The sequence below is a fragment of the Serpula lacrymans genome (genome assembly GCF_000218685.1).
Source record: "Serpula lacrymans var. lacrymans S7.9 unplaced genomic scaffold SERLAscaffold_2, whole genome shotgun sequence".
NCBI lineage: Eukaryota > Fungi > Basidiomycota > Agaricomycetes > Boletales > Serpulaceae > Serpula > Serpula lacrymans.
This window is the reverse complement of record NW_006763291.1, coordinates 2,843,932-2,870,341: the sequence shown is the minus strand read 5'-3', so window position 1 is coordinate 2,870,341 and position 26,410 is coordinate 2,843,932. Positions and strand designations below refer to the sequence as shown.

Here is a 26,410-nt window from a genome sequence, read left to right as displayed (position 1 = left end):
ACTATCCGAGGCAATCCATAGATTCCATCTCTATTGTTCTCTGTGCTCTGTCCCTAATAATCTCTTCGAATTCACTCTTATCCTTGTCGCGATGACATCTGAACCCGATGCACCTCTCTTTGCTGACAGACCAGAGTGGGAAGACGTTGTTCCCTTGCCGCAATACGAGAATGTAGACCCATTGGCTCCAATCTTTTATACAGACGAATGTACGTGGAACAAGTGTTCTTGCAAATGAATTTTGTCGAAGTCAGCGTTTCATATTCCCCAGATAAGGACGCTACGAACTACTTTCGAGGAATCGTCAAAACGGGAGAGATGAGCCCGAGAGTGCTTGAACTAACGGAAAACATCATTCGACAGAATCCCGCGCATTATTCTGCTTGGTACGTCAATGCGCCACTTATCTCTTGACCTCTGCTGAGATGTGAGATGTCTATCACAGGCAATACCGATATAAGACACTCATGGCACTAAAGGCTCCCCTCGATGTAGAGTTGCGTCTGATGGACGAGTTGGCTGTCAGATATCTCAAGACATATCAAGTTTGGCATCATCGCAGACTCCTCGTCACGGAAACCCGCGAACCAGGCCCAGAACTCGAATTCATCACGAAATCCCTCCAAGAGGACATGAAGAACTACCACACCTGGTCTTACAGACAATGGCTTCTCGCGTACTTCAATGACGATGCCCTCTGGAGTGACGAACTGAACTTTGCGGATCAGATGTTGGAAAGTGATATAAGGAACAACTCGGCCTGGCATCACAGATTCTTTGTTGTATTCCAATCGGGAGTCAGAACTGGCGATGAAAATAGGGAGGAGGTGGTACGCAGAGAATTGGCGTAAGTGCACGGCCCAAAGCAGTCGAGATGACCCTTCTTCTGACTACAAATCGATTTCAGTTTTGTGAAGAATTATATATCCTTAGCTCCCAATAACGCCTCCGCGTGGAATTATCTACGAGGCATATTGGATCACAGCGCTACGCCCTACTCGCAACTACTACTATTTGTGACACCATATTCGGTTCCTCGCTCGCCAGACGCAGACCTCGTGGATGTCATTGATCTCGAGAATCCCCCTCCCTCGATGGGTGCACAGCTTCCTTGTGTAGCTGCCATCGAGTTTCTGGCAGACATCCATGAAAACGAAGGTGGAGATGATATTATGAAGGCAACCGAGGTATGTTAGCAATGCTGCCAGTGATTCCACATAATAAATGCCTTCCCATTTAGCTCTGGAGATCCCTTGCCGATGAACATGACACCATACGGAAAAAGTGCGTCTTTATATGCAATTACCGATGTCCGTATTTTAATCTAAAATCTCACAGATACTGGGAATATCGAATCAGAGACGCCTTGCAGAAAGTCCAGGTTTGATCTCGAAGAAAGCTTTAGTTACATGAATGAAGTTCTAGTTGTAGGGTGTAAGATACTTTAAGGACACGCAATTGGGTCCGTGCTACTTATTAGTGGGAAGACTACTTAATTGGTCGATTGACATTACTACAGGCGACGGTCTCACCACAATGACACCACCAATTCGATGGGGACCATCGCACATAACATTAATCAGTCCAAGACATGAGACAAACATGGCAGTAGAGTACAGGTTACATCTAACGAGTAACCACGAGAGAAAACAAGATCACGGCGATGGAAGGGTGGGTATGAGAACAAAGAGACAGGCCAACAAATCAGACGCATTAAGGACGCAAAAAAGGACAATGGCAACATTAACAATATAAAAAGTTTTACGCAGCCGCTGGGGCAGCACTATTACTGGCAGTGTAATCCTGCACATATGGTTAACTTTATATATAAATATATATCCAAAAGAAAAGACAAACCTCCATCTCTGCATCAAGATCTGCAACACTCTTTTGAGGCCTCTCATTTGTCTTCCGTCCCCGACCTCTGCCTCTACGACCTCCTCCTCCGCGAACGGGTCTACTCCAAGGTAATAAGCAACACATCACCTTCTAAACAGATCACTAAACAAACCTTGCACCTTGCGCAGCTACAACAGTCGTAGTTGCAGGCGGAGGAGCAACTCTGGCGACGAGCGATGTAGGTGGTGCAGGACGGGCGGGGTCAACGACGATTTCGATTTTCATGGGACGTTCTGTAAGGTCGAAATGAATCGATGATGATGGTGAAGAAGCAGAGACATTTGTCAGTCGGCTGTGCATTGGAGCGAGGAAGCAAAAGAGGATAAGAGAAGAGGGAAGCCAGATCCATTTCGTTACCGGAAAACCGATGCAATTGTCTCTGTCCACGCCACGAACATCTCAAAAGGTTACTGGTGCCGGTCAAGGTCTTGTGAATGCCAACTCTAGAATCAGTAGACACTGTCACCACAGTCGTATCCACATGCCCTACAGGTGAACATTTGGCCGGGTCGGTGCGTCGGGTAACGAGGAACCCAAACAGATAGACTGCAACGACTCTCCGCGAAATAAAACCGTAGGCGCCTCGTGTCTCCAAAACTGGTAGACTAAATGAGAAGATGTGAAAGGAAGTGATACTAACTCCCATCGATAAGTCGATTGTTGTACTGCTGATAGGCTTTGGTGCCATCTCCTTTCCGCTGGAAATGCACAGCTGCAACACCCTTCGACCTGCCTGCACTGTCATAATGCAACGTAACCTCTCGAAGCGCACCAACGGTTGAGTGAAAAAGCTCCTAAAACAAGGATAAATAAATATTAGAATCACGAAACAGAAATAGCGCATAAATGTTGTACCTTTATCTGGGCCTCGTTGACGTCTTGTGGTAAATTCGACACAATAATTTTGTCAGCGGGCTGTGTGGACGCAGGCGCCGCATTGGCAGCCTTAGCGCCATTGACAACAGGAGCATTGTTTGCATGACGAGCACGAGTGGAAGGACTTGCACCGCCAGTACCCAAAACCTGTGTTTTGGCACTCCCCCGACGACCAGTTGCACGACGAATGCCCTTGGGACGGGTGGAGATTATCTAAAATGGCACAGAAAAAGCTAAATAAAAAGATGCAAGGACGCGCTGGAACTTTTCAGCCTACCTCATCGAGTGACTTGTCCATTGATGATAAAGAGGCGTGAGGTAGAGTTAATGGTTCGGGTTGAAAACCTTTTTTACGACGACGCACAAGCTAATGGCGACGGTGGTGATAACAAGAGGTGGCGACAACAACAAAGGGGGTAACGCGCATTGCGATGCACAGCAGGACGACTATATCACCAGGCGGAGCATGTCGGAGCTTCAAAATGTCTCATTTTCTCAACTCAGCGCTGTGGCTGTTATCTTTTACCTTGTAACAGGCTTGCCAATTCCATTTCACACCCAAGTCGCGCAATATGTCCCGAGGTGGACGTGGAGGAGGTCGAGGGGGAGGTCGGGGAGGTTTCCGAGGCGGTGGGGGTGGGTTTGGTGCTGGAAGCATGCCTCCCATGGGCCTGTCCTTTGCCGATATACAAGCCATATCGAGGGAAGGGGACGCTCTGTATCCTGTATGATACAATAAGTCTTGTATAAGACTCTAGCTCGATCTCATAAATTGCATTTAGCCTTTGGAACCTCTTCCTGTTCTCAACGAGTATTCTGATGACGAAAAACGAATATGCGATCTGCAAATTGGATTCGCAGCTAGATTGAGAAAATCTGCCTACTATCTTGTCGAGGCGACCAAATCAAATGGTTAGTCTTACGTATACTAGGGGATATTCTACAGATTACACTTATATTTTGTCATCAGAGATCGACCGTTATTCAGACAAGTATCGTCAGTCGGCTGCATCACAGCCTACACTAAAGAAAAAAGATCTCCATGCGCCATTCTTTCCACAAGAAATACTGGATGGATATTTCAACCCCAAGAAGAAGCGGAAAGGTATGCAAATTTCTTGATTCTAAGATTAGACCTTTGAAGTGATTGTTCTTCAGTGGAAAAGAAAGCCACAAGCAAACGCATGAATATCGATGACCTGGCTGAAGATGGAGAAGACCAGGTGTGTATCGAGATATGTCACGATACGTTTGGACTGACTTTATCGAAGGAGAAATCCGGAGACGAGCATTCAGATGTAGGTTCGCGAGTGGAATCTGACTATGATGTGGATGAGGAGTACGATAATGATTATGCGGAAAATTACTTTGATAATGGAGAAGGGGATGATATGGATGATTTGGGAGGTGGTGGCGGAGGCGATGAGGGAGGAGGAGGAGGTACGTATTACTGCATCCACGATAAACAGTCACTAACAGTTTTGCATCTTAGGTGACTACGATTAAAACGACATGGTAATCCATGGAATGCTATTCAACCATAAAAAGGGTTCTTATGGCGAATAGGTTCAGTACTGTGTAACTAACGGGTAGGTCTATCATCATTACATGATACATGATATGCACACTCATGATTAGCTGTTCAAGATGTAGCAAAGCTGATACCAAGTAATTTATACCTGTTGTAGCCATGGCCTATGCTATAGACTGACTTTGGTCACGTGAACTGCGCGCGATGTGATTGTGTCAGGTGATACAAGTTCAAACAACGCGTCGTGCAACTGGCTGGAACAACCATAATAAAACACTTTCTTTCTTTTCCCCCTTCAATCACTCACTCTCATTTCTATCATAATGCGATTAGTTTTGTTCTCTATCCTGTCTTTACTCGCAGCGCCGGCCGCTGTGCTTTCTTGCGAAGGCGAATGTATCGTCGGGATAACCAACCAATTCATCACATTGTACGCCGAGACTGTCTCTTCAGTCATGGACAACATTGCAAGTGTTCATTTCAGCCACTCACGAGTCCTCATACAACGCTGACCTCCATGTTCACAATCAGGCATCCCAGATCTGCAAAGACGTCGCTCCTCAAACTCCCACCGCATCTTGCAGCGCCTACGTGCAACCTCTCATGGACGCCTGGAACTCTTCCATGTACAACCCAATGGAGCACGCCATATTTCCCAGTTACTTCCATGGAAAGTGCCAAAACGCTCAGGGCGTAGACCCCCCTGGATGTCCCAACCCCGATTGCCCCGTCGTCTGCGGAACACCTGGATCTCTCGTCCATTTTTACTCGACCCTTCAAAACATCGTCTTTGATACCGTGAACGGTTTTCTCGTCAACAACACAAAGCCGAACAGCGATGTATACAACGAAATCAAGAAAGCTGTCACGGCCGGCTCTTCCACGTCTAGTCGTCGGGCCCTTGGACCCCCTGCGCGTCCCTACCCACCTTCAATTCGCCCGAGAGCTGGAACCATCGACAAATCTCTGCAGTCCATTTTCAAGGGATTACCGCACCTCCTGCAGCAGGACTGCGGTGGTCCGGGACTACCGAACTGCAGCTGGGAGACGTATATGAAGAAGTTCATACTTAGCTACCCTTGACCAGACGGCCTTTCGACAACGCCGTTGGAACAGTTTGTCATGCTACCCGGGGGCGTTGAAGCAGATCACCATGCACTGATAATAGCGGATAGCAGTACTGTATAATTCTCCACAACCTGATAACTGTTTGTACATTTTTGGTTTTTCATATTAAATATGATTCAATTCTGTTATACAAGCTTCAAGAGATCACTCATTACCCCCATAGCAGTAACAGCTGCTCCCGCTCCAGCACCTTGTACAATCAGTGGCCTAGCGCCGTAGCGTTCGGTGTGGAACATGATGATATTGTCTGATCCACCCAACGAGGTAGCGAAAGGGTGAGAGTTGGGGTATCTGCAAATCCGACACAAAAAAAATATCGTCAGCGAACTACTCAAAACAGCACCCACCCCGCTCACTCACTTTTCAAGATCAGCCTTGATAAGCCCACTAGCAACATCCACCACGCCCACAAACCTCAACACCTTCCCCTCCTTCGCAGCGCCCTCCCTCAGCTCTGCAAAATGGGCGTCAAACTCGGGAAGCCGCCGTATAAACTCGTCTCCGCCCGCGATGCCCTCCAGAGCGGAGGGCACCAACGACGTGGTTTGCACGGACTTGAAGCCGTGGGGCAGGGACGCGCGCAGGGAGGGTATGGCGCGGGATAGGATGGTCAGTTTGCGCGCTACGTCTGCGCCGTTGAGGTCGTCTGCGGGGTGGGGTTCCTGTAAAGTGAGAGTGCGATTCGGATCAGTGGCTGTTTGGGCGTTGTGTGTGAGGGTGGGGGTAACGTACCGTATACCCCTTTTCTCGTGCAACGCTGACGACGGAGGAAAAGCTAGGGCCGCTAGCTTCTCCGGTAGAGAAATTATTGAAGATGTAACTCATAGTCCCCGAGAACACGCCTTCGACTTTGACCACCTACATTACAACAGTTCAGCCTTCATCCTTCATCCTTCATCCTTCAAGCTTCATCACACCACGACCCCCTTCTCAAATCCAAGACCCAAAAAAAAAAAAAAACACCACACCAACTCACCCTATCCCCCGTAGCCACCAGATCCTTCAGCGTCGACATAACAGGCAACCCAGCCCCCACCGTCGCCTCATTCAAGAACCTCGCCCCCGCCTCCAAGCTCGCAGCCAGAATATCCTCATACAGCGTCAGCTCCCCCGAGTACGCCTTCTTGTTCGGCGTGATCACCTCGATCCCGGCGCGCAAGAACGCGGGGTAGAGCTGCGCGACGTCGTCTGAAGACGTGTTGTCCACCAGCACCACCTTCTGGCCTGGTTGGACCAGCGATGCCAGTCCCTTCGTCAGACTTGGGATGTCGACCGGGCTGGACGAGGAGGAGTCAGACAGGTCGGATTTCCATCCAGAGGGGGAGAAAACAAGTCCGGTGTTCGAGAAGAGCGATCTTTTGGAAGAACATAGGGATACGATGCGGAATGGACTTGGGCTGGGGAAGGCGAGGAGTTGATCGATGAACTCGCTACCCACCAAGCCAACGCCGATAACTGCGATGTTGATGGTCTTCTGAGTGGAGGAGACGCTGGACATTTTGCGATAGGATTTTACTGGATCTGTATGAATACAATAATCAAGATCTCTTGTGACAGGAGGACCTAGTAATAAAGATGGCGGAAAATTGCGATATCGATGGAGCACTCGACGGCATGGATGAATTTGTCGTAAAGGACGTGAAAACTGTCGCGAGTGACTCTGGAACATAGCATACAGTCATCACGAGTTGTTCTTAAAAATTGGACTGGTCTTTATCAATAAATACGACTGATGAAAGCAATATCATAACTTTGTCGCGATTAGATCACTCAACTTATCAGTCTCACTCAAGAGTTTGCACAGAAGCATAAAACAGACTCAATTCTTCTATTGAGAACTAAAGGGACACTAAGGAATGTACGTCGGTGGGAATATAAAGAGCGTGGTGTTTGATACTGTAAGAGGGCAACTTGCACGGACACAGGAAAGTGGGAGGAATGGGAAAGGTACGTAAAAAGTGAGCAAAACACTCGTTCGAAAAGGTAAAAGGGGTGCGGAGGGAGGATGTGCCCGGCAATGAGAGAGAAGGTAGGAAGGTGGGGGTATGCGTGTACGGTTTGAAAGTAGGAACAGAATAACTAGACAGAAAAAAACCGTCAACAAACAATCCAAACATGCGTTCGAAATGGTGCTCACCTGGACCAACATATTACAACGGAAGATCATGTCGCATCATGAACAAAAGAAAGTAGAATGAAAAAAGGTCGGATTGTCGGGATGGCAGGAAGTGATAGGAGAGGGATTTATGAACGGTGCCAAAAGGCAAAAAGAAAAAGGTAATAGACAACCTCATTTCCAGAAAGAAAAAGAAAAAAAAAGAAAAGTAAGCATAAAGGGTAACCTCCAGTCTGCGTCTGGGATCCAACGCCGACCTTCGACTATGACACATAGGCAAGATGGACGAAGGGATGGGGGTTAGGGAATAATGCCGAGATGCGATGCGACGAGAAAGTCCGAGAAGTGGGCCACGATATTGATACACTAGTGAAAAGAAGCAAAATATGGGAGAGGGGAGAGAGGGAAGAGAAGAAGATTGAAGACCGTAGGGCACAGGAGAAAAAAAGAATCACCAAAACCCAAGGCAGACAAGAAAGGGACAATGGAAGTAAATCGTGGAAGGGCCGAAACCGAAGTTGAAGAAATTTACACGATTAATAGATAGTGCTAGCACCCCTTGAAAGGAGACTAAAAAAAAAGGAAGGGAGGCACTACAAAAATATAATAGTTGAATCTTGAAGAAAAAGAAAAGAGTAGAGGACGGGGAAGAAAAGGAAAGGGTAATCGATTGCACAGAGTCCCAAGATCCAAGAACAGGAGGCAGGAAAAATAAACCCCATCGTCTAATCGATCTGGTGGGCGGGGTCGAGATATAAATAAGCAGGGAGGCCGTTTGATAGTGCGGCGCAGCAACCCTTGAGCAAGACAGACGAGGCGTCGTATACACGTATATTGGTGGCGAACCGACGAAGGCTGGTGTGGGGTGGATTTGGATTGGGTTTTCTTTTATCAATTTAGCTCGGAGATCGCCTTGTCGTCGTCTTTTTATACATACCCCACTTGATGAAGTGGGGTTATAGCGATAATAAAGAAATGCCGATGCGATGTTGCGAAAGCATGCAGATGAGATATGAGCCGGTGGTAGTGACACATTGAGAGTCGAGAAATAGAAAAAGGAAAACGACGAGGGAGGAGTGAAAATATATCGAGAATTTAATCGTATCGCCAGCCCGAGGTATGAATGTCGGAGCCGAGATGCGTCCCAGCAGAATTGTGGGAAATGTGAGCGTGAGGGTGTCCTAAACGTGTGACCTTGACCAAAAATAACGAGAACCAGCTGAGTATTGAAAACAGTCGAATAAGTGCGGAGCCAAAGTCTATGTGGATGGCAATAAGAGGAAATATAGAACAGGAGGAAGAACCAACAGCCCCCAAGAAAAAACCACAAGTATGATTCCATGCCGATGAAGACGTCGAATGGATAACGATATCGATAAAAGGAGTATAAAACATTTTTGTACGCGGCGTTGTTGGATGCGTCGATAGTGTGAAATGATTTATAGGGCACTTTTGACGACGCAAGGCGTTTATGTTCATTATGGGATCGACGCCCCCGACGGCGTGACGGGGAGAATAATATACCGGTGAAAATAAGGCTTGGGAATGTAATCTAGGGGCTGCTCGCCCATCCGAATAGTCTAGGCTAACGAGTTCATTAGAATCAAACACAGAATAAATGCATCAAGTGTCTACATACCTCTACACTTTGCGAAATAATGGGTGAAGGGGTTGCCTAAAAGGCAGGAGGAGGCAGCTCATCCGGACTAGGCGAGTTTTGGAACATTGAGCTCGCGAAGAAACCGGCTTTATCCTTGTTGGGACCTACGGATCCGTCTCGCTTCGGGAGTAAGCCAAACAACATCTTTAATTCCTCCGATGCATCCGAGGAAGAGGACGAAAAGTCCTCGTCAAAGGACATGTCGAACACACCCTCACTGGGCGCTCGTTGGTGACGGCGTGCTACAGGACTTGGAGTAGCACGGAACGGGAACCCAAAAGATTTAAACAGGGGGGCGGTTCGTGGGCCATCGTCAAAACTTGACGCTGGCCAAGGTGCATTATACCTAACCGTGCGTTCACGGGTAGGGGTGGAGGGAGGAGAACGGTCATCCACGTCGGTCATATCGTCGCAAATTGGAAATACAGCATTAAAATTGGCTGAGGTACGTCTCATACCTGGTCGAGAAAGTACGTTCGAGTTGATGGGGGCAGACCGGGAAACATTATGACCGGTCTTTTGGCCGACGCGAGGCACGGGAATAGCCTTGGAGGATGGAGTTGGGGTCGCAGGAACTTGAGGGACAAGGTGTCGTCGTCGAGCCAACTTACCAGAGGGATAAGATGACAAGATGGGAGCCGTGTTTGTGCTGGCTCGCTTAGATGGCGGGGGCACCACTGATGGACGTGCATTGTCCGAATCGGAATCGGAGCTTACTAAAAAAGGGTCAAAAGAATTGGAAGCAGGGTTGCGTTTGGGAGGCTGAAGAGTTTGAATAGATGAAGGATCGATAGCCTCTGCCTGCGAGGTAGAAATGGGGGAAGGTTGTCGAACATTGTTACGCCTCGCATGCGCATGAGTGGAGGATTGGGAGGCACTCCTGAGCGATACATGTATATTTTAACGAAACGAATATATATGCATTTCAGCAAGCGGTTTACCTTCTGGTTGTCTTATCTTTAGGAGTCTTGGACTGACGGCCGCGTGCTTGTTTCTCTGGGGTAGGAGTCGCAGATGGCGACTGTGTCTTCGCACCCGAAGGAGCAGCATTCTCTGAGGCCCGCTTTGGGGAAACGGGTTTGATGGAGTGTGAGGTTGAAGTCGGCTCTGCCTGAGCGGGCCTTGGCGAGCGATGTTGGGGTGTGGCTGGCTTTGGCTTAGGAGAGCGAACTTGCTTCTGAGGCTGTTGCTGGTGAAGCTGGCGGGGTGGGGTTGGACGGAGGGGCTTTGAGAGAGACAATATGCCAGGAGTTCTGGTTGGTTGTACGACGACAGCGGGGGGGGCTGAAGGATGACGACGGTGAGCAGAAGGAGGCGAAAAGGGGAGTTGAGGTGGTTTCTGAACGAGCATCATTGTGGGAGACAGAAACGGGGAGAAAGATGTTGGGGATGATGGCGACGCTGCGCAGCGACGACGACGGTGAGGGGAACGAGCAGGACAGGAGGAGATGTGAAAAATAAAAAAGAGAATATAAGCGTGGGATGACGGGCGATTTGTGTCCTTGATCTGGCCGGCAAAGATGGAGCCTTTTGTTCTCCGCCCACGGCACCGCCCGAGACATGGCAGTGGCGTAATGAATTTCCATTCTGGGCGTGCACTCGTGATCAGGCGGACACGTTCCCTCCTTCTCGAGCAGAACACAGCGCACTCGTACTCGTCGCCAGTAATACATGCACTCATACATCGCACCCAATAAATGCAATGGATATACTGACCTCCAGCACGCATATATGCAGCCCTTGTCTCCACCCTTCCGCCCCTCTGGTCTGATCCCTTATCTCGTCCACTCTCCGTCCTTTGCTTTCCTTCTCGCTTCTTTCGTGTATCCAGTGCAATGCAATTATAGAACTCTCATCTCTTGTTCGCGGCGCTTGGATCTCTCAATGCGCTCCGCTCACCCATTGTGCTCTCCCTTACAATAGCAACTAATGCCTCTCTGACCCTGCTTGTCTTCGCTTTGCCTTCTCTCGTCGCTACTCTTTGCTCTTGTCTTTCTCACAACGCATGTACCAAGCAACGTTGTCTTCATCTTCATCAAACATGTGTACCATAGCAGTGTACGCGTCAGCTCTACCCTATCATTTCCTTTCGTCTTCAATCTGATTCAAAGGGTCCACGCATTCATCTTACAATACACTAGTACAGGTCCTAGGCTTATCGCTACTCCAACTCTCCCACCTCCGTCGCTTCTTCTCCCCACTGTCCATTCTAGGCAATTTCTCTTATCTTCCCTGCAAAGAACTCCTTTCCTTCTGATCATCCCCAACCCAGAATAGTCTATACACAGCAGCTATCCCCCATTTCCACGCCTCTGCCGCGAGTTCCTAAGAACCTTGTTCTTTTTATTAGATCTGCGTGCATCACCTGTTGATAGGAGTGGAGTACCTTACCGTAACTCTACCGTAAGTCGCCTTGGTATTGTCACGAGACTCTTTTTTATTAATCCATTTGCTTTTTCAAGCGTTTATCTTGTCTCGTATCTCAATCTCCCTTCATTACCCCAATTTGGTCCCAAGCACGACTACACGCCTCCAGGCAAAAAACCGACCTGGCAACCCTTCAAACTCCAACTCCTCGATTAACTATGCGTTACTCCAATTCAGTCCCTTTGCACATATTCTCCATTAAGCAGTCACTCTTGACAGCAAGTTACCTTGTTCATCCTAATGACACCTGGTATTAATCTAGGATTCCTGTAAATGTCGTTGTCAACGTCGCAAAATTTAAACAACGATGAGAATCTCGAAGCGTATCAGTCTACCGCTCTAGACACCTTATTCCGCTCTCCCTCGGGATGTAGACCCATATTGTCCGACTCGAGAACCTTCTCGAATCCACATCACGGAGTAGCATGCACCACAGCTCCGTCTCGTCTGGAGGGATAGCCCCCAGTGGCAGTCCAGTGCTAATCCCAAGCTCGCGGCCCTGGCCAAACAACGTAGCGCTCGAACTCACCACGCGCTGGCGCCAATCCCACCCGTGTACTGCCCACACCGCATTCTCCGCGAGGAAAGAATTTACAAAAAGCTATCAAAAGCACGCAACGAGGCCCTCGTGCCCAAAACTCAAGTCCAATTTACATGTACTCAAGCACCGGATGAAGGCATTCAACTTACCCTATTCGCCAGGCTTCATTTAGGCCCTTTTGGCAGCATTTCCTGAAATCATAGCTTTTGAGTGCATCGCCATCGGGTCTGGCGCTCCGAGTGACAGCGACGACGATGGCAATGATGCTACTATTACTGTGTGTATTCGTATTCCCATACGGCCGAGACGTATCAATCATGATGCATATGCGGCTCATCAGCCGCGACGTGTTCGGTGAAGGCGTCTTTTTGGCGTCGTCCATCAAGATGGATCCCCCCTCGAAGCTATCGGTTTTTTAGGCATCGTGCATCAAGTGGGGAAAAAGGGACGTTGATTGCTGTGGCACTGGCAGCACTGGACCCAATGGGGTGGAAAATGACCTCGATAGTGTCATTTCTCAGGGACGTTTCGACTATATACGAGCTTGGATCGATTTCGACATGACTTCCTCCTGAAAATAATCCATTGTCCTTACCGCCCTACACATGGTCCAAATTCGAGTTTCAGCCGGTGAGCTCTGCGAGCAAATAAACACAAGAACCCACGTCCGAAGTGGTCGGAGCCCACTATCAACGCAGTCAACGCATGCATGCATTCCCATAGCTCCGAATCAACGTTTACCCAGCCCAAACCGCACTCCATTATCGCCGAAGGGAAGGACATCAACATCAACAAGAATAGAAAAGAATAGATCAAGGACAAGAAACAAATAACGGTCTTCCCTCGTTTCCCTTTCGCCATTCGCCGAACCGAGGGTTTAAGCAATACGAAGGAGCCTCGACGAGGGGCTATCAGTGCCGGTCTTGCGCGGGTCTAGACTGGGCTCTGGCTGCCTCGCCGTGAGCGCGATGTCGGATGGGAGCTGGATATCCACGAGGCCGGGATCTGTCAGTCGAATCATTGGAATCATCGGAATCATCTTTGATAGTCGACGATCTCATCGTATCGACATGACCCATTGCTGTACGCTCGCAGCTGCTTGCCTCCCCAAGATTTACCCGACGATTATCGACTGTCAACGTTCCCAAACGTTCCCAAAAAAGTGGTGTCAGGCAAGGCAGGCCAGGCACGGATGGGCTGTACTGCGTACTAGATGCTATCGCGTTTCGAGTGTGTGATTTCGTAGGTGAGAAGTAGGGATGTATGCTTGTTGTGGCGTGTCGCAGAAGCGTGGCTTATCGCACATGGGTCGGGCAACGTGGTCGATCCATCGAGTTGTGAGCGCCCTGTCGACATTTTTTTCTTTCCTTTTTCCTCCCCCGGCGTTCCCTCCTTCGAGCTCGTGTGCAGCCCGTTTCTAATCAGATAGATTCGACGATGGACCGCAAGAGAATCTGGGAAAGGCACGTGAAGAAGTCCGAGGGGGCGCTGCGGTTGGACGACTGGGATGTAGATCTCCAACGTTAGTATTTGTCCACCGTGAACAATTGGTAGTCATCATTGATCCTTGACATTCCATCGTAAACGAGTCTCTTCGCACCTGCGCTCTTGCTTCCCTTTGGGTGGGTGGTGTGACCTCTGAATGAGAATGAGATCCGTTGATGCAAAACTCTGGGAGTCCATGTAGGTCACAGTCTGCTACGTCGTTGTATGCAGAGAAATGTAGCCTGCATCGAGTCTGAGACACGATAACGATGGAACGAGGTGAAGACGCTTCACAGTGAGTTAAATGCTTGGAAGGCGAATGTTCAGCGTTCGGCGCTTCAGCTACAGAGGACCAAAATAAGTGGCAGGAATACTTTCAAGCAGATCTGTAGCAAGAGGAAACGATTGGTTTGAGCTTACCAACTTGAAGCAATCTGCCACTGAGCTTGCCACTTGCCACTTGAAGGTCTGCCAACTTAAGCCCCTATCTCATACGGGTTATCTGTATGGTGATGTAGTTTGCTATTGGCAATCGCCATCAGGAAGGAGCAGAGCTCGACCATTTTCGTGGTAGGTTTTTATTATTGATTTTGTTTTTTTTCACATATTACGACAAGTCTCAGAAGCTTCTTCGGAGAGAATGCAATGTTTGCTCCCCCCCCCCCCCCTTGTTGGGGAGATTGATGACGAGGGATTCTCCAGCATCAACGGATCTCAACACCCACTGGATCGTCGTTTCAAGTCTCCAGTCGACTATGCCCTTTACCGAGCCGCAGAGGGTTCTTCTAGTAGTCAAGACTTCGCAAACAGTGGAGGCCATGGTAGAACACCTACGAGATGCATGAAGGGACACTCACCGCTTATATCTGAAACCTAGAAGAACCGTTCCGGAGAAAGTTTTGAATAAGGTATGTAGTTGATGCATATGCATTCAATCATCCATCAGTCCATCGACATTGGGTTCTTGCGGATGCGGCCTTTATATGGCTTCACATAAGACCTACCGGGTGCGATATCTTCTCACGAGAATTCGATATTCATCCGACTTCCACTGGGGACGAGCCCTATATCACCTTCTCGGACGTGGAGAAGCAAGAAAACAATACACGGCCTTTTCGCGCTCTCCTCGCCATGGTACTTACGGCAGGGCTGGGTCCTGAAGTTGAATTACATGCTGATTCACAAGAACCACTTCCACCAATAAAAGAAGAAAACGAAGGGGGCACATTCCTCACTCGGATCTTTTCCGGGTGAGGATCAGAGCGGTAGTTACAGATGCACTGGAGAAGAACCCCCGGCTCCTCATGCAAGCAACCGGGGATGGCAGAACGTATACGGATGACTTATTGGTGAGCTGATGTTCCTTGTGATAGTTACCTCTGTTCTGATTGAAGTCGATTTTTGAAGATTGCCTGGTCCCGACATGAGGTGGGAATGCCTCGTTGGCATTCCTTTCATAATCTGTGGGCTATGCTAATCCGTGCTTGGTACCGGTACAATCGTATTGTCATTGCACCGCTTACTGGGCTCAGGCAGCACAGGGTTTGTGTACCAGGCGGCCCTTGGTGACGATGCGATCTGCAAGGATATCGATTTACGTTCATGTGCTGTGAGGATCGTCGTAAAGGGTACATACGAGGAGAAGAAAGGCTGCCTTGATCACCTGTGCATGGAATTTGAGGTCTATCGCAGGATCTCACAAGCAAAGAGAGACAGGCCACTAGCAGCAGTTATGACACCAAAATGCTACGGTTTATACGCATGCCATGCTTGCGCTAATTCTTGGCTATGAAGGAGAAGCATTCACATGCGAGACATAGGAATCATCATCACCCGCGGACAGGTAATACGGGTCCATCCTTAAATATTTATGTCTGATTAATGTTATATAGGTATCGATATTTGAGCTGTTATCTTGACTCCACAGAATCGGGATCGTACACTCGAACTTTGAGCCACGGAATGTCGTTCTCAGTGGCGCTGGAGTGCTCGAGATCATTGCCTTTTCGTAGGCGGGTTTTCACGACTCTTCAGGCGTCAGAGGGATAAGTCTCGTCTCTGAGTATTTATATAAGAAAGGGTCTGACTTGTGTCCCAGTTGCGAAAGGCTGATCGTAGTCATGAGTGTTCCGAGATCAAGTATATGCGGAAGGGATTGATCGGAAATCAACCCATCGCGTGCGGTGGATTATGACAAAGGCCCACTAATGGGAAGTTTGCGCAGGACAGCTTTGACATTGAAGTTGGCTTGTGTAAGGAGGGGTCATACGTGTATGCCACCTGCTGATCTTTTGACTTCCGATATGGTTCCGGAGAATATCCCATCTTTTAGAGTATTATTATCCGCCTGATTATTCAAGACAAACTTGCATTCAAGTTGAGTTGGTCTCTCATCGTCACTGTTCTAATCTCTAAACAAGCCAACCCTGCTTATTAGAAGTCTTTTTAGTTGCCGTACCTAGCGCCCTTATAGCACTTGCCCATCTACGTCACTACCACCCTCACTCACAAAGTTCTGACTTTCTTCGCTGCCAAGGACATCTCAGGCTCCGACCATCAATCCAGACGCGCACTACCTGACAACCCATTCCGACTTGGTAGCGACGTATATCCTTCACAGCAAGAGAGAGGCCCAGGCAACCGGGCCGCTACTGCTCAGACATCCGCGCTATTTGTGCGTAAAATGCATCAGGAAAAGTTACCAGGGGGCCTACCTCTTGTCTGCTTAGGCCGAGGACGGATGAGGCATTTTCTTTTCAGCAGTGATCCCCCTCTTCAGAAACTCCGGAACAAACAAGGAAATATACTTTTCGTGTCGTATTGAATGGCCTCGTGATCACTACTACGATACTCCTCGGTGGGATGATGACAACAACTTCGCTGCTATACACCATCACATACAATGCATTAGTTAACCCGCGAAATGCTGCCGCGAACATCCTTTGTTCGGAGATTGTGACTAGCTATGGGACTGTCTCCAGCAACTAGTATAAAGCACGCTCTTTGAGTCTGTCTTCAAGTTTCTTCGTCCTCCAAAGTCGTCCTCACACCTCCATACTCAGCAATGTTCGCCCAGCTTATTGCCCTCGTATCCGCTGCCAGTATCGTGAGCACCGTTTGTGCCCACGGTGTCATTTCAAGCCCGCCTCGCCGTCTGGTATGATCATCTCCTTCGAGCTCCGTTTTATTTTGTACTGTTCTTACTCACTCGTGGGTTGTTAACAGCCTGGACCCGCCTTTGAGGCAGCTTGCGGAAGTCAAATCTACAGTATTGTCTCTAGCGACCAGTATGTTTCAAAATTCATATATCCCATGGATGGTATAGTTAATTTGATTTTTACAGGTACGGCAACCAGCAACAGGAAGAGCAGAACATCAACTCTGAGACCACTGTAGGCGTCCTGTCCACAAAAAAAAAACTGAAATGCTTATATATTGACTTTTTATTCTAGTCGGCTTGCGAGCTCTACCTTTGCAAAGGTCTTGAGGTGAATATTCAATTGCCTTGAGCTTCCAAATACGTGTAGTAATTTATTTTATTTTTGCGGAAAACAGTACGCAGACAACACCAACAACGTCCAGCAATTTACTGCCAACCAGGTCGTCCCGATCCAGATCGATCTCCGCGCACCACACACCGGTGTTGCCGTAAGTCATCCTCATATAAGCTCTGCACGATCTTCCTTCTGACCCAGGCCTGTCGAAACAGAACGTCAGCGTCGTCGCGACCGCTTCCAACTCGTGCGCGACTTCCTGCTTAGCTCTATATTACCAAATGCTCATTGCGCTTATAGAGTCATCGCCGGTCCTTTGATCTCCTTCGACCCGGCCTATTCAACATCCACAGCTATCCCTGCCAACCAGACTTCGTTCTCGGTCACTATTCCTAACCTCAACGGTCAATGCGCGACTGCAGGAGAATGTGTCCTTCAATGGTGGTGGGATGCTAGGTCTATTGACCAGACGTGAGTTCTGGCCCCTCAATTTAAAGTCGAGTCAATCATAGCTGACTATGCGATGTCTTTTTCCCTTCTTTTTTATATAATAAAATAAAATAAAATAAAAACAGCTACATGAGCTGTGTCGACTTCACCCAGTGATCAAAAGTCAATTTATGCACAGTCGTCCGGTCACGGATTTATTGGATGTATTTCTTGTTATTTTGATACAATGGTTTCGCCTGTATAGGCCTTGTGAATATATTTGAAATGTTTTATGAGTGTATCAAGAGCTTCGGCTGTTAATGTAGAAGTCATGTTGACAGATTTGTGAATTGAGATTCCAACATAGTGTATGCAATAACTGGCAGAATAGCCCCTGTGCATAATAACGCCATAAGGATCTCCTTAAACCGAACGAATTCATACTGGTAATCGGATAATGTCAGGATCACTCTTCATCAATTGAAAAAATATCTGGAACGTTTCCACCAGCCAAAGTCCACGCATAATAGCACAGTACAAGTAGATATACAGTACCAGTATAAGACGACATGCAACGTATATCATTATCTCATTAACGACGTCTCTCGACCCCTCTCATCACACTATTGAAGTCTTCAAAGTAGTTCGAATAGTATGTACTGTAACAAATGAACCAATAATTAATTATCTACGTCGAAACAACTTCATTCAGTTGAGAGCGAGGAGCATCTTTCTCGGGTCTTCGATGTAGTCGCGCACTTTCACTAGATAGGTTATCAAAAGTAAGCCAGTGTTAATAAGACAGATATGGAAAGAAACGAACCTAAGAACGTGACTGCCTCCCGACCATCCAAAAGCCGATGATCATAAGTGAGAGCAACAACCATGATGGGTCTGATGACAATCTGCCCATTGACCACCACGGGCTTCTCCTTGATCGAATGCATACCTAGGCGCAGATGAGAATAAGAACCAATCGAACATTATTACTAGTCATAATACGAACCCAAAACGGCTGCTTGAGGCAGGTTAATTATAGGTGTTCCGTATAGCGATCCAAAGACGCCTCCGTTGGAGCTAAAGGCAAAAGTTAATTGATTGCCGAATCGCAGCAGCGAAAAGAACCAATCTCACATGGTGAAGGATCCACCAGCCATATCTTCAAGAGTGAGTTTACCATCTCTAGCCTATCGTCGCGAAGACGTTAATATAGCTTGTAGACTTCATGAAACATATTTACTTGCCTTCTTGCCGAGCGATGCAATCTCTTTCTCGATCTCGAGGAAGCCCATGCCTTCTGCATTACGCACAACGGGGGTGACCAACCCTTTTGGTGTAGCCACGGCGACACTGAGATCGACATAGTCACGGTAGATGATCTCATCACCCTCGATCGAAGCATTCGCAGCAGGGATCTCCTTGAGTGCTAATGTGCAGGCACGAGCGAATGCACTCATGAAACCTAGTTTGACGTCATGTTCTTTCAGTACCTCGTCCTTGTACTTTTTCCGCATTTCCATGAGAGAAGACATATCGATCTCGTTGAAGGTCGTTAGCGAAGCAGCCGCATTCTGAGACTCCTTTAGCCGCTCGGCGATGCGCAGACGCATACGGTTCATCTTGACCTAAAAAAACGGGGCAATTTCAGCACTAAATTCACTGAATGCCAATATGAAAGCCGTACCCTGGTCTCATTCCGGCTTCCAGGAGCTTTAGGAGCAGCAGCAGACGATGGTTTTGGCTTCTCAGCCGCGGTGCCTTTAGACGGTGGAATGTCTTTGCCCTTGGCCACATCCTTCTTCACCTCCTTGGGTCCTTCAGGGGGGATACCGCCGCTCAGCTTGTCCTTTCCGGAAGGTGGAGGATGCTCTGAAGGCTTCTTATCGACTTGTTGATCCTTTGGCTCTTCAGGGTCTTTCACTTTACTCTCTTCTGCGAGTTCCTTCGGCTCTTCGGAAGTTTCCTGCTCTTTTGGTGAAGGGCTGGAAGCTACCCGGTGTGATGTTATTGGGCAAGTCACAACTTCGGATCAAACGAAACTTACTTTGGCCACCTTCGCCGACCTCAATCCTGAATAAATCTTGGCCAACAACGACAGTGTCATCTTCCTTCGCCAAGAGCTCCACAATCTTGCCAGCTTTCGATGCATTTACCGTGACGTCAATCTATCAAGAGAGCATTTATAAGTCACCTAGTCTATACGACTATACCAGCCATATGGCAGGCCTAATTACGCGACAAACTGGGAGTTTGACGGTTGTGGAATAGTTATAACATACCTTATCGGTCTCAATAGTCGCGACTTCCTCGTCAACTTCAACGCTATCTCCAACTTGTTTTGACCACGATCTCAAAGTACCCTCAGAAATGGACTCTGCCATTTGTGGAACTTTGATGGTCTCAGCTGAATATTACATCATTGTAAAGGCAGAATTTCGCGTTAAATTCAGTACTGTTGAAATACGTCATGATACGAAGATACGAACCTTGCAAGAGATGCGTTGAATGAAATTGAGCGCATCTCATATGTGACTCCGCAGTCCTCCTGCAACATAACAGACACGTCAGTGAACAAATCCAACACTGCTGTGAACGTGGCCATAGACTACGCACCATCCTTTCGACATGACCAGGGCACCTGCACGTTGTACATGTTTCCCAGTGAAAAAAGCACGATTCCGCGCTACTGCGATGACCTGTTTTGAAAGCATTGTAGAAAAGTAAACCAATGTGGGTGTGACCAGCAGCTGGCAATGGTGCGTGCAACGGACACGTCTGAGGATGATATTGGAGTAAAATTGGGAGACGGGTGTGATGTATATAACAATGGACCCGCGCCACCGCTGGCCGGGGTTGTATTTGGGCTCATTTGCCCGTCCTCACCGAAAAAAGCCGAGCTCTCAGTTGACGACCAGCATCCTTAAAAAAACTGAATATTGGGATGAACCCTTTTCACTTTCACGCCAATGGGAACCTTTCCTGTCCAATGCGCTGGCATGAACAGCCAACGCTGATATGTCAAACCGTCACCATCTTTCCTTCTCAGGTATTCAAGTTCAAGCTGGCATCAAACGCGAGCTTATACGGTAGGAGACAAGGCGCTCTTCACGTCTGTTGCGCGGAGTCGCGTATATCCCGAGTCTACCCACTCGTCACCATCGCCTCGTCGTGACTACGGCCGAACACAACGTCTGGCATTTCTTATGAGGACGGGCCGTGGGCTACCTATCTCAGCTTTTAAAAGCACAGGCACCAACAAGGGTACTGCATACACGCACCGAGACGGTTCCCAGTATTGGTCATGCACCAGGTCGAGATAAACCTGAAATTTCTTCTATCCCTTGGACCCACAGAACCTGCCATCCACGAGGTTTTATCGGACAGGGGGTATTCCAACCATTTCTTCGCAATCATCCTTCTTTGGTCAACTTCGGAGCTCCATCTACCACTGGCAGTGCAAGTGAGGTCCGACATCAGCCGAGCAAGAAACTATTCAGAACTGCTCAGTAGTTCTGGCATGGTACTTTTCGCCAGATGAGCCTGCTCTGGCGTTCTCAGTTCCAGCTTAGAGGGTGAACGTGATGGTAAAAGCGACCAACCACCAATGCGCTCTGCTCCATGTTATCCTCTGTTCTACCTCGCTCAAAAGTCCCAAGCCTATATGAAGCTGATGTATTATGAGTGGTATATATATGTAAGTAAAGGCATGGATAAATACGCAAGTACCATGTATGAGTAATGTGTTGTCAAAGCATACGTAGCTGTCAAAGCATAGATAAGTCTTGTACTTACGGAAATATGGATACAAAGAGAAAACTTTCAACAACGCAGCAGCTGTACAAATATTACACAAAGCGTCAATTCAAAGCAGCGATATCCAAAAAAAAAACCATTAGATTCAGAATGAGAGTGCGACATGAACCGGAGGCGATCACGCTATATCTGGAGCTTCAGGAGGGACAAATGACACCGATCCTCCAAATTGAAATCCGTCTTCTTCCGTGGTAGGGCTTAGTGTCAGTGGCTGCGACGTGTATTCTCCATGGGGAAGGGAGCTATCTGTGCGGAAAACCATGTCAGCTAGTGTCATAGAGCGTGGTGTCGACGTGTAGGGCATAGGTTGTTCCACCAAAGGTAAGATGCCGCTGTCGCCTGGGCGGAATTCGCGACTGGATGTCCAAATTCTAACGGCACCATCGTGGCTTCCAGTCGCAAACATGAATGGGTTGTCGGCAGCGTGGTTCCAGGCTATACATGTTAGATCACCACCTAATGCTTGAGCTCGGACATGGTGGAGCAGAACAGCAGATTCTCGATCCCAGATGTGTATATCACCGGCTGTGAAAATATATCAATAACAATCTAGACTGGTTGATTATTTGGAGCACATACCCTTCCCAGCGCAGAGTACCAGCTGATCGTCCTTACCTCCGAAGTAGCTAGGACCAGCAAAGTCAACAGGCACATTTGGCATGTAGGTATGTCGTAGCGTGAGTCGGGCAGTCGTCACTGTATTATCCATTTGTCCTCTGATCATTTCTAATTTCCAAAGTTGTGGAGGAGCCTACTAAGACTTGAGTGACAATAGAAAACTCAAAGAAACGCCGACTGACCTTGTTCTCATAAGATACCAGCGCTACAAGGCCACTGTGAGCTAGCGTTATATGCCGCACATCGCTGAGCACAGGTGTTTGACTAAAATAGATATATCATCAACATTTATCCATCCCAAATTAAGATTATCACTCACTTCTCGACCTGCTTTGTTTCCATGTTATACACTGTAATTACATATGGTTAGAGCACCATCAACAACAATGACATAGACACCTACCTAGAAGCTGCTTCTCTACTCTGGATTTACTAGGTTGTAGTCCACTCGGAGAAGTTAACAGTGGTCCAACGCCAAGCAACCGTTGAGAGTCAGGGGTGACAGCGATATCATGAAACATCATCCTTTGAAATCCATAGACATCCAATACCTTGATCGCCGAAAAGAATTCTAGAAATCATAAACGAAGCACAAACGCTCACTCACTTTGCCATCGAGGTCCTATGGTAAATGTGAGTGAAAGATTTGGAATATAGAGATGGTAACTTACAAGCTTGATCACTTCACTTCCCTCGACAGACAGGAATGCTTCTTCAGATTTGCCTCAGTACTTAATCGAAAGCTCTATGCGAAGTCGAACGCACCTTCACCCCCAGGAAGCCAGGCTATAGACTGTACAGCGCGGTGACGGTCTATGGTCTTCTTACAAACTCCTTCCTGTGAAAGGTGGCGTGGATTTGAACAATTAATATATTCACATCAATAAAGAGTATATGCGCATTAACCCACCTCTGTCCAAACTTTGATACCACGATTGAGCTTTGTGAGTAGAAGGTGACCTGTAGGTGACCTACAATGAACGACAGTACTAAGCATACGCACAATTTGAGGATATAGTAGAAAATATACCAGGCTACTTGACTAACAAAGCCTTGGGCATGCGCAAGGGTACGATGAGAAGCGTGAGGATCCTATTGAGTATCAGCTACAGTAATCTAGACAAGCTGCGGGAAACTTACCCCGATACGGAATATGACAGACGTTCTGTCCCAGCTGAATCAAGCATTTAGTTTATGTTAGCCAAAGGAGACCCAATAATGTACTTGGACACAAAGCAAAAAGCCATACCTGGATGTTGCCAAGAATTTACCATTAGGTGAGAACTGTAGATGTCTAACAAGAGCCGTGTGAGCAACCAAGTCCTGTGTAGCTACTAAGCTCTTGAGTTTTGGGATCAAAGTAGCGACACGAGATCCACGCATTGACATGGAGGGTTCCAAAGAGGTCCGACCACGAGATATGTCAGATCCTTTTCCTGTTAACGTCGACGACATCGTCCGTTGGCGAGGCGCAAAAGGTCCCATGGGAGCGGAAGCTGCTTGTAACATGATGACGGACCGAATGGCATGTGTGAGACGATCCCTGGGGCTAGGAGGACATTCAGATGCCTGATCACTTTGCTCTGACCCCGGAGAACCAGGGCGTGAGCACACGTCAGGGGGCCCAAATGACCCAATATCATCATGGCTGGTTTCCCTCACAGGAGATAGCGGCTCGGGCGTACGAGAGATGGGCAAGATCGAGTTCCCCGTCAACTTCTCCTCTGCTTTCTCTGTACCTGGTGTCAGAAGGCTGGCTGTTAGTGAAGGCATTCTGCGAAGCGAGTGACCCGCCGCACGTAGGCGCCCGTTGCTCCATGAGAAGGCAGACTTCAGAACTACAACAATGCGAAGGTGAAAAAAGTGCGATGATGAGTCAGTTAAGACATCTGAAAGCCACTTTTGACCGCGGTGGTGAACGAAAATCCATTTTTCAGAAGCAAACCATGCCGATACGGCTGCGAGGCCGAATGAAGTAAACGCGGTGAACACTGTGGTGATAGTGGAGGTAACGCGCCCCTAAGAAATAATAACATTCAGTATGTGGGACATAACATTACAAATGGCAATACTGGAGCTACCTGATTCGAGGAATACGTGAACAGCACGAGCCCAGCGGAGAAGCAGGCCACGGACATCACAAGAAACACAAGAGGAGAGCGTTTAATCCATATCAGCACCCACCAAGGGACCCGATGACCAGGTGACCTACTGTGTGGAGTTCAACGGCAATCAAAAGAGCACAACATGACATACTTACTACATTGCTTGCTTCCAGGTAAGGCCAAGTAAACTGTTCACGGCAGCCGCTATGCTAAAAACCAGAGAGGAGAACCAAAACGCATTGACCGAGTCCGAGATCACATCACCAGTTTGGCTATACGAGAATTGAAGGGTAGTGGCCGTGACAGCAGAGAAGAATGTCGCAACAGTAGAGAGATTCAGTAAGTTAGAAGCCCCGTGCTTTTGTGCGAAGCGAATAGTAGGGACACCTGATTTTCAACGTTAAAATAGTTTGAGAAGTGTGTATGACGACGAACCAATCTCAATGAACATTGACATGGTACTGCTGATGCTATCAATATGTTCCCCCATTTCCGCGGTAAGATCGTGGATATACCGCTGTACAGCAGGATATTTGAATTGTCCTATAAGCCTTGAGTCAACACAATTAGTAACAAGACGGGGTTAACCGTACCTTTGTATGCTTGAAGACAAGATGCCCAATACTAAAAAAACAATTATATCTACGAGTATAGTCAAGTCTCTTCAACTCACCATTAGATCACCTTCAAAAGATCGTATGGAAGCATTGACAGCTTCATCTGTGAATTCTGGAAACTCGTTAAGGCAATTTAGAAACGTCATAACATCGGTCGCAAAGCTCTGGAGCTGCTCTGGGAAAAGTTCTGAATCCAAAGTATCATCCACGACGGGCCGTCCCACACCGGGCGGTGTCTTTTTGCGGCGAGCAGGTTTCTTTCGCCGATCCATGATATTCGGATTAACCAGAGATTCGCGAGGTTGACGTGAGACTTTACGAGGGAATAAATTCGCTGCATTTTCCCGAAATAAGAAGAGGATTTGAGCTAGGCGTTCCCGCAGACGGAATGCAGATGAGAGAATGCCGACTGAACTACCCAGTTGGCGAGATGCGTTGGCAAAATTCCTGAGCTATGGAACTTTAGGATATACCGAGCTGTATCTGAAAGCTACACTTACCTCTTTATCCAGATTGTTTACCTTCCTATTAGAAGTGAGGTAGTGGCAATAGGGCGAGATGAAACTGGCTTACTTCTGAAATCTGTTGAACGACTCTGCTCCAGCTACTTGCAGGTGCTCGTCGACGGTAGCTGGGAAGGTGCATTTGCTAAATCCTTGTTGTTAGGTGTCTCTAAAGACTATACACTCACGAACATCTCTATCATCCTCGAAACTTGGACTCTGGTTCAGATCTAAACACTGTGATTGAGCCAGAACAAGATATATGATGATAAGGACACCTGCCAGTGACATACCTCGACCGAGCACGTCGTCTTGACTTAACTCGTGCAAAGCATCAAGAAGACTGAGAAGAGTTTGCTTGCGCCTTGAGTCTAGCCTCGGGCTTTCGCTGTAAACTGGTGCCATAGTTTCTGCGAGAGTAGAGCCGAAATCGTTGAGGTGACTTGCAGCGAGGGGTCCGGTAGCTAGCGAGTATTTGAGAACGTTGCCCGGTTCAAGGAGCACAAGTTAGGACGCACCACGAAACATGGTCGGCTCCGTCTAGTTGCCGCACAGATGAAAGATCCTCCGAAGATACGAATCCCGTCCCGGTCGTTGTGGTTGATGGCAACCAAGAAGTTAGATGCGATGAGGAAGTGGTAAATATACGGTCTGTGGTAAAGCAGCAGAGAAACGTTGAGAACACACGCCAGATACTAAATACTTGTTGGGATAAAAGCTGTAGGCTCCCAGCCTGGACTGCATGCCGCTGGGTTTAGGCTGCGGGAAAGGCCAGGGTCCTGCTTCTCATTACTTCTTACTTCTTAACGTGGGCGGCAAAGTTGCCATAATGATGAGAGTGGTGATGAAAGTTGGGACAGAGCCTTGGCCGATGGGCATCGGCATGGAGGTATGATCATATCATATGTCAAGATACCCAAATACGAGGATCCAAATAAAAGCCACTCTGTACCTTTCACCATTTGCAGCCTCTCTTCTTACCAGCCTCACGTCTGAGCGTAGCCTGCCATTCGGTGATCGTATTCGGACGAGCCAAGCCGTCTGTGAAGCCAGTCCCATCCGAGCCACGTGCCCTTACATGCGAACGCTGTCAGGCCTTTTTTTGGTCTGTTTTCCTCAAGCGACGGCCCCGTAAAAATATTGCATCCAAATCCTGTCCTATGGCGAC

General features: G+C 47.9%; 10 protein-coding genes across 10 annotated transcripts; 5 read left to right on the top strand and 5 right to left on the bottom strand.

Annotated features, from left to right (window-relative positions):
- Positions 1 to 91: 91 nt before the first annotated feature.
- SERLADRAFT_433805 (uncharacterized protein) lies at positions 92 to 1,387 on the top strand (the record flags this gene model as incomplete). The annotated part of the gene is made up of 6 exons (XM_007314032.1): positions 92 to 209; positions 272 to 386; positions 446 to 847; positions 908 to 1,187; positions 1,241 to 1,284; positions 1,339 to 1,387. The coding sequence occupies 6 exons, from the start codon at positions 92 to 94 to the stop codon at positions 1,385 to 1,387; spliced, it is 1,008 nt and encodes a 335-aa protein (XP_007314094.1).
- Positions 1,388 to 1,508: 121 nt separating this feature from the next.
- SERLADRAFT_458167 (uncharacterized protein) lies at positions 1,509 to 3,196 on the bottom strand (the record flags this gene model as incomplete). Its single annotated transcript, XM_007314031.1, has 6 exons — positions 1,509 to 1,803; positions 1,858 to 1,957; positions 2,012 to 2,132; positions 2,540 to 2,693; positions 2,755 to 2,988; positions 3,053 to 3,196. 6 exons carry the CDS (start codon positions 3,071 to 3,073, stop codon positions 1,762 to 1,764), a joined length of 672 nt encoding a protein of 223 aa, XP_007314093.1.
- Positions 3,197 to 3,388: 192 nt separating this feature from the next.
- SERLADRAFT_458164 (uncharacterized protein) lies at positions 3,389 to 4,506 on the top strand (the record flags this gene model as incomplete). The annotated part of the gene is made up of 7 exons (XM_007314030.1): positions 3,389 to 3,500; positions 3,558 to 3,687; positions 3,746 to 3,880; positions 3,934 to 3,998; positions 4,047 to 4,215; positions 4,268 to 4,364; positions 4,423 to 4,506. 6 exons carry the CDS (start codon positions 3,432 to 3,434, stop codon positions 4,279 to 4,281), a joined length of 582 nt encoding a protein of 193 aa, XP_007314092.1.
- Positions 4,507 to 4,629: 123 nt separating this feature from the next.
- Positions 4,630 to 5,389, top strand: SERLADRAFT_365854 (uncharacterized protein; the record flags this gene model as incomplete). Its single annotated transcript, XM_007314029.1, has 2 exons — positions 4,630 to 4,773; positions 4,838 to 5,389. 2 exons carry the CDS (start codon positions 4,630 to 4,632, stop codon positions 5,387 to 5,389), a joined length of 696 nt encoding a protein of 231 aa, XP_007314091.1.
- Positions 5,390 to 5,502: 113 nt separating this feature from the next.
- Positions 5,503 to 7,119, bottom strand: SERLADRAFT_458162 (uncharacterized protein; the record flags this gene model as incomplete). Its single annotated transcript, XM_007314028.1, has 4 exons — positions 5,503 to 5,725; positions 5,795 to 6,096; positions 6,167 to 6,292; positions 6,411 to 7,119. 4 exons carry the CDS (start codon positions 7,101 to 7,103, stop codon positions 5,560 to 5,562), a joined length of 1,287 nt encoding a protein of 428 aa, XP_007314090.1.
- Positions 7,120 to 12,401: 5,282 nt separating this feature from the next.
- SERLADRAFT_458157 (uncharacterized protein) lies at positions 12,402 to 13,720 on the bottom strand (the record flags this gene model as incomplete). The annotated part of the gene is made up of 1 exon (XM_007314027.1): positions 12,402 to 13,720. The coding sequence occupies one exon, from the start codon at positions 13,037 to 13,039 to the stop codon at positions 12,770 to 12,772; it is 270 nt and encodes an 89-aa protein (XP_007314089.1).
- Positions 13,721 to 14,833: 1,113 nt separating this feature from the next.
- On the top strand, positions 14,834 to 15,497 carry SERLADRAFT_458154 (uncharacterized protein; the record flags this gene model as incomplete). Its single annotated transcript, XM_007314026.1, has 2 exons — positions 14,834 to 15,012; positions 15,071 to 15,497. 2 exons carry the CDS (start codon positions 14,968 to 14,970, stop codon positions 15,230 to 15,232), a joined length of 207 nt encoding a protein of 68 aa, XP_007314088.1.
- Positions 15,498 to 16,206: 709 nt separating this feature from the next.
- SERLADRAFT_458151 (uncharacterized protein) lies at positions 16,207 to 17,884 on the top strand (the record flags this gene model as incomplete). The annotated part of the gene is made up of 9 exons (XM_007314025.1): positions 16,207 to 16,670; positions 16,726 to 16,820; positions 16,889 to 16,950; positions 17,007 to 17,055; positions 17,116 to 17,151; positions 17,219 to 17,311; positions 17,373 to 17,404; positions 17,458 to 17,628; positions 17,733 to 17,884. The coding sequence occupies 8 exons, from the start codon at positions 16,728 to 16,730 to the stop codon at positions 17,761 to 17,763; spliced, it is 567 nt and encodes a 188-aa protein (XP_007314087.1).
- Positions 17,885 to 18,048: 164 nt separating this feature from the next.
- SERLADRAFT_458150 (uncharacterized protein) lies at positions 18,049 to 20,429 on the bottom strand (the record flags this gene model as incomplete). Its single annotated transcript, XM_007314024.1, has 10 exons — positions 18,049 to 18,350; positions 18,410 to 18,535; positions 18,593 to 18,663; positions 18,721 to 18,773; positions 18,831 to 19,211; positions 19,271 to 19,575; positions 19,631 to 19,751; positions 19,866 to 19,990; positions 20,073 to 20,131; positions 20,200 to 20,429. 10 exons carry the CDS (start codon positions 20,295 to 20,297, stop codon positions 18,295 to 18,297), a joined length of 1,395 nt encoding a protein of 464 aa, XP_007314086.1.
- Positions 20,430 to 21,517: 1,088 nt separating this feature from the next.
- SERLADRAFT_433797 (uncharacterized protein) lies at positions 21,518 to 25,770 on the bottom strand (the record flags this gene model as incomplete). Its single annotated transcript, XM_007314023.1, has 22 exons — positions 21,518 to 21,924; positions 21,979 to 22,150; positions 22,200 to 22,281; positions 22,337 to 22,367; positions 22,421 to 22,568; positions 22,625 to 22,639; positions 22,689 to 22,729; positions 22,783 to 22,855; positions 22,928 to 22,988; positions 23,048 to 23,109; positions 23,158 to 23,191; positions 23,267 to 24,036; positions 24,099 to 24,228; positions 24,278 to 24,509; positions 24,558 to 24,665; positions 24,716 to 24,746; positions 24,796 to 25,191; positions 25,240 to 25,264; positions 25,313 to 25,370; positions 25,431 to 25,472; positions 25,536 to 25,706; positions 25,761 to 25,770. The coding sequence occupies 22 exons, from the start codon at positions 25,768 to 25,770 to the stop codon at positions 21,518 to 21,520; spliced, it is 3,099 nt and encodes a 1,032-aa protein (XP_007314085.1).
- Between the last annotated feature and the right edge of the window lie 640 nt (positions 25,771 to 26,410).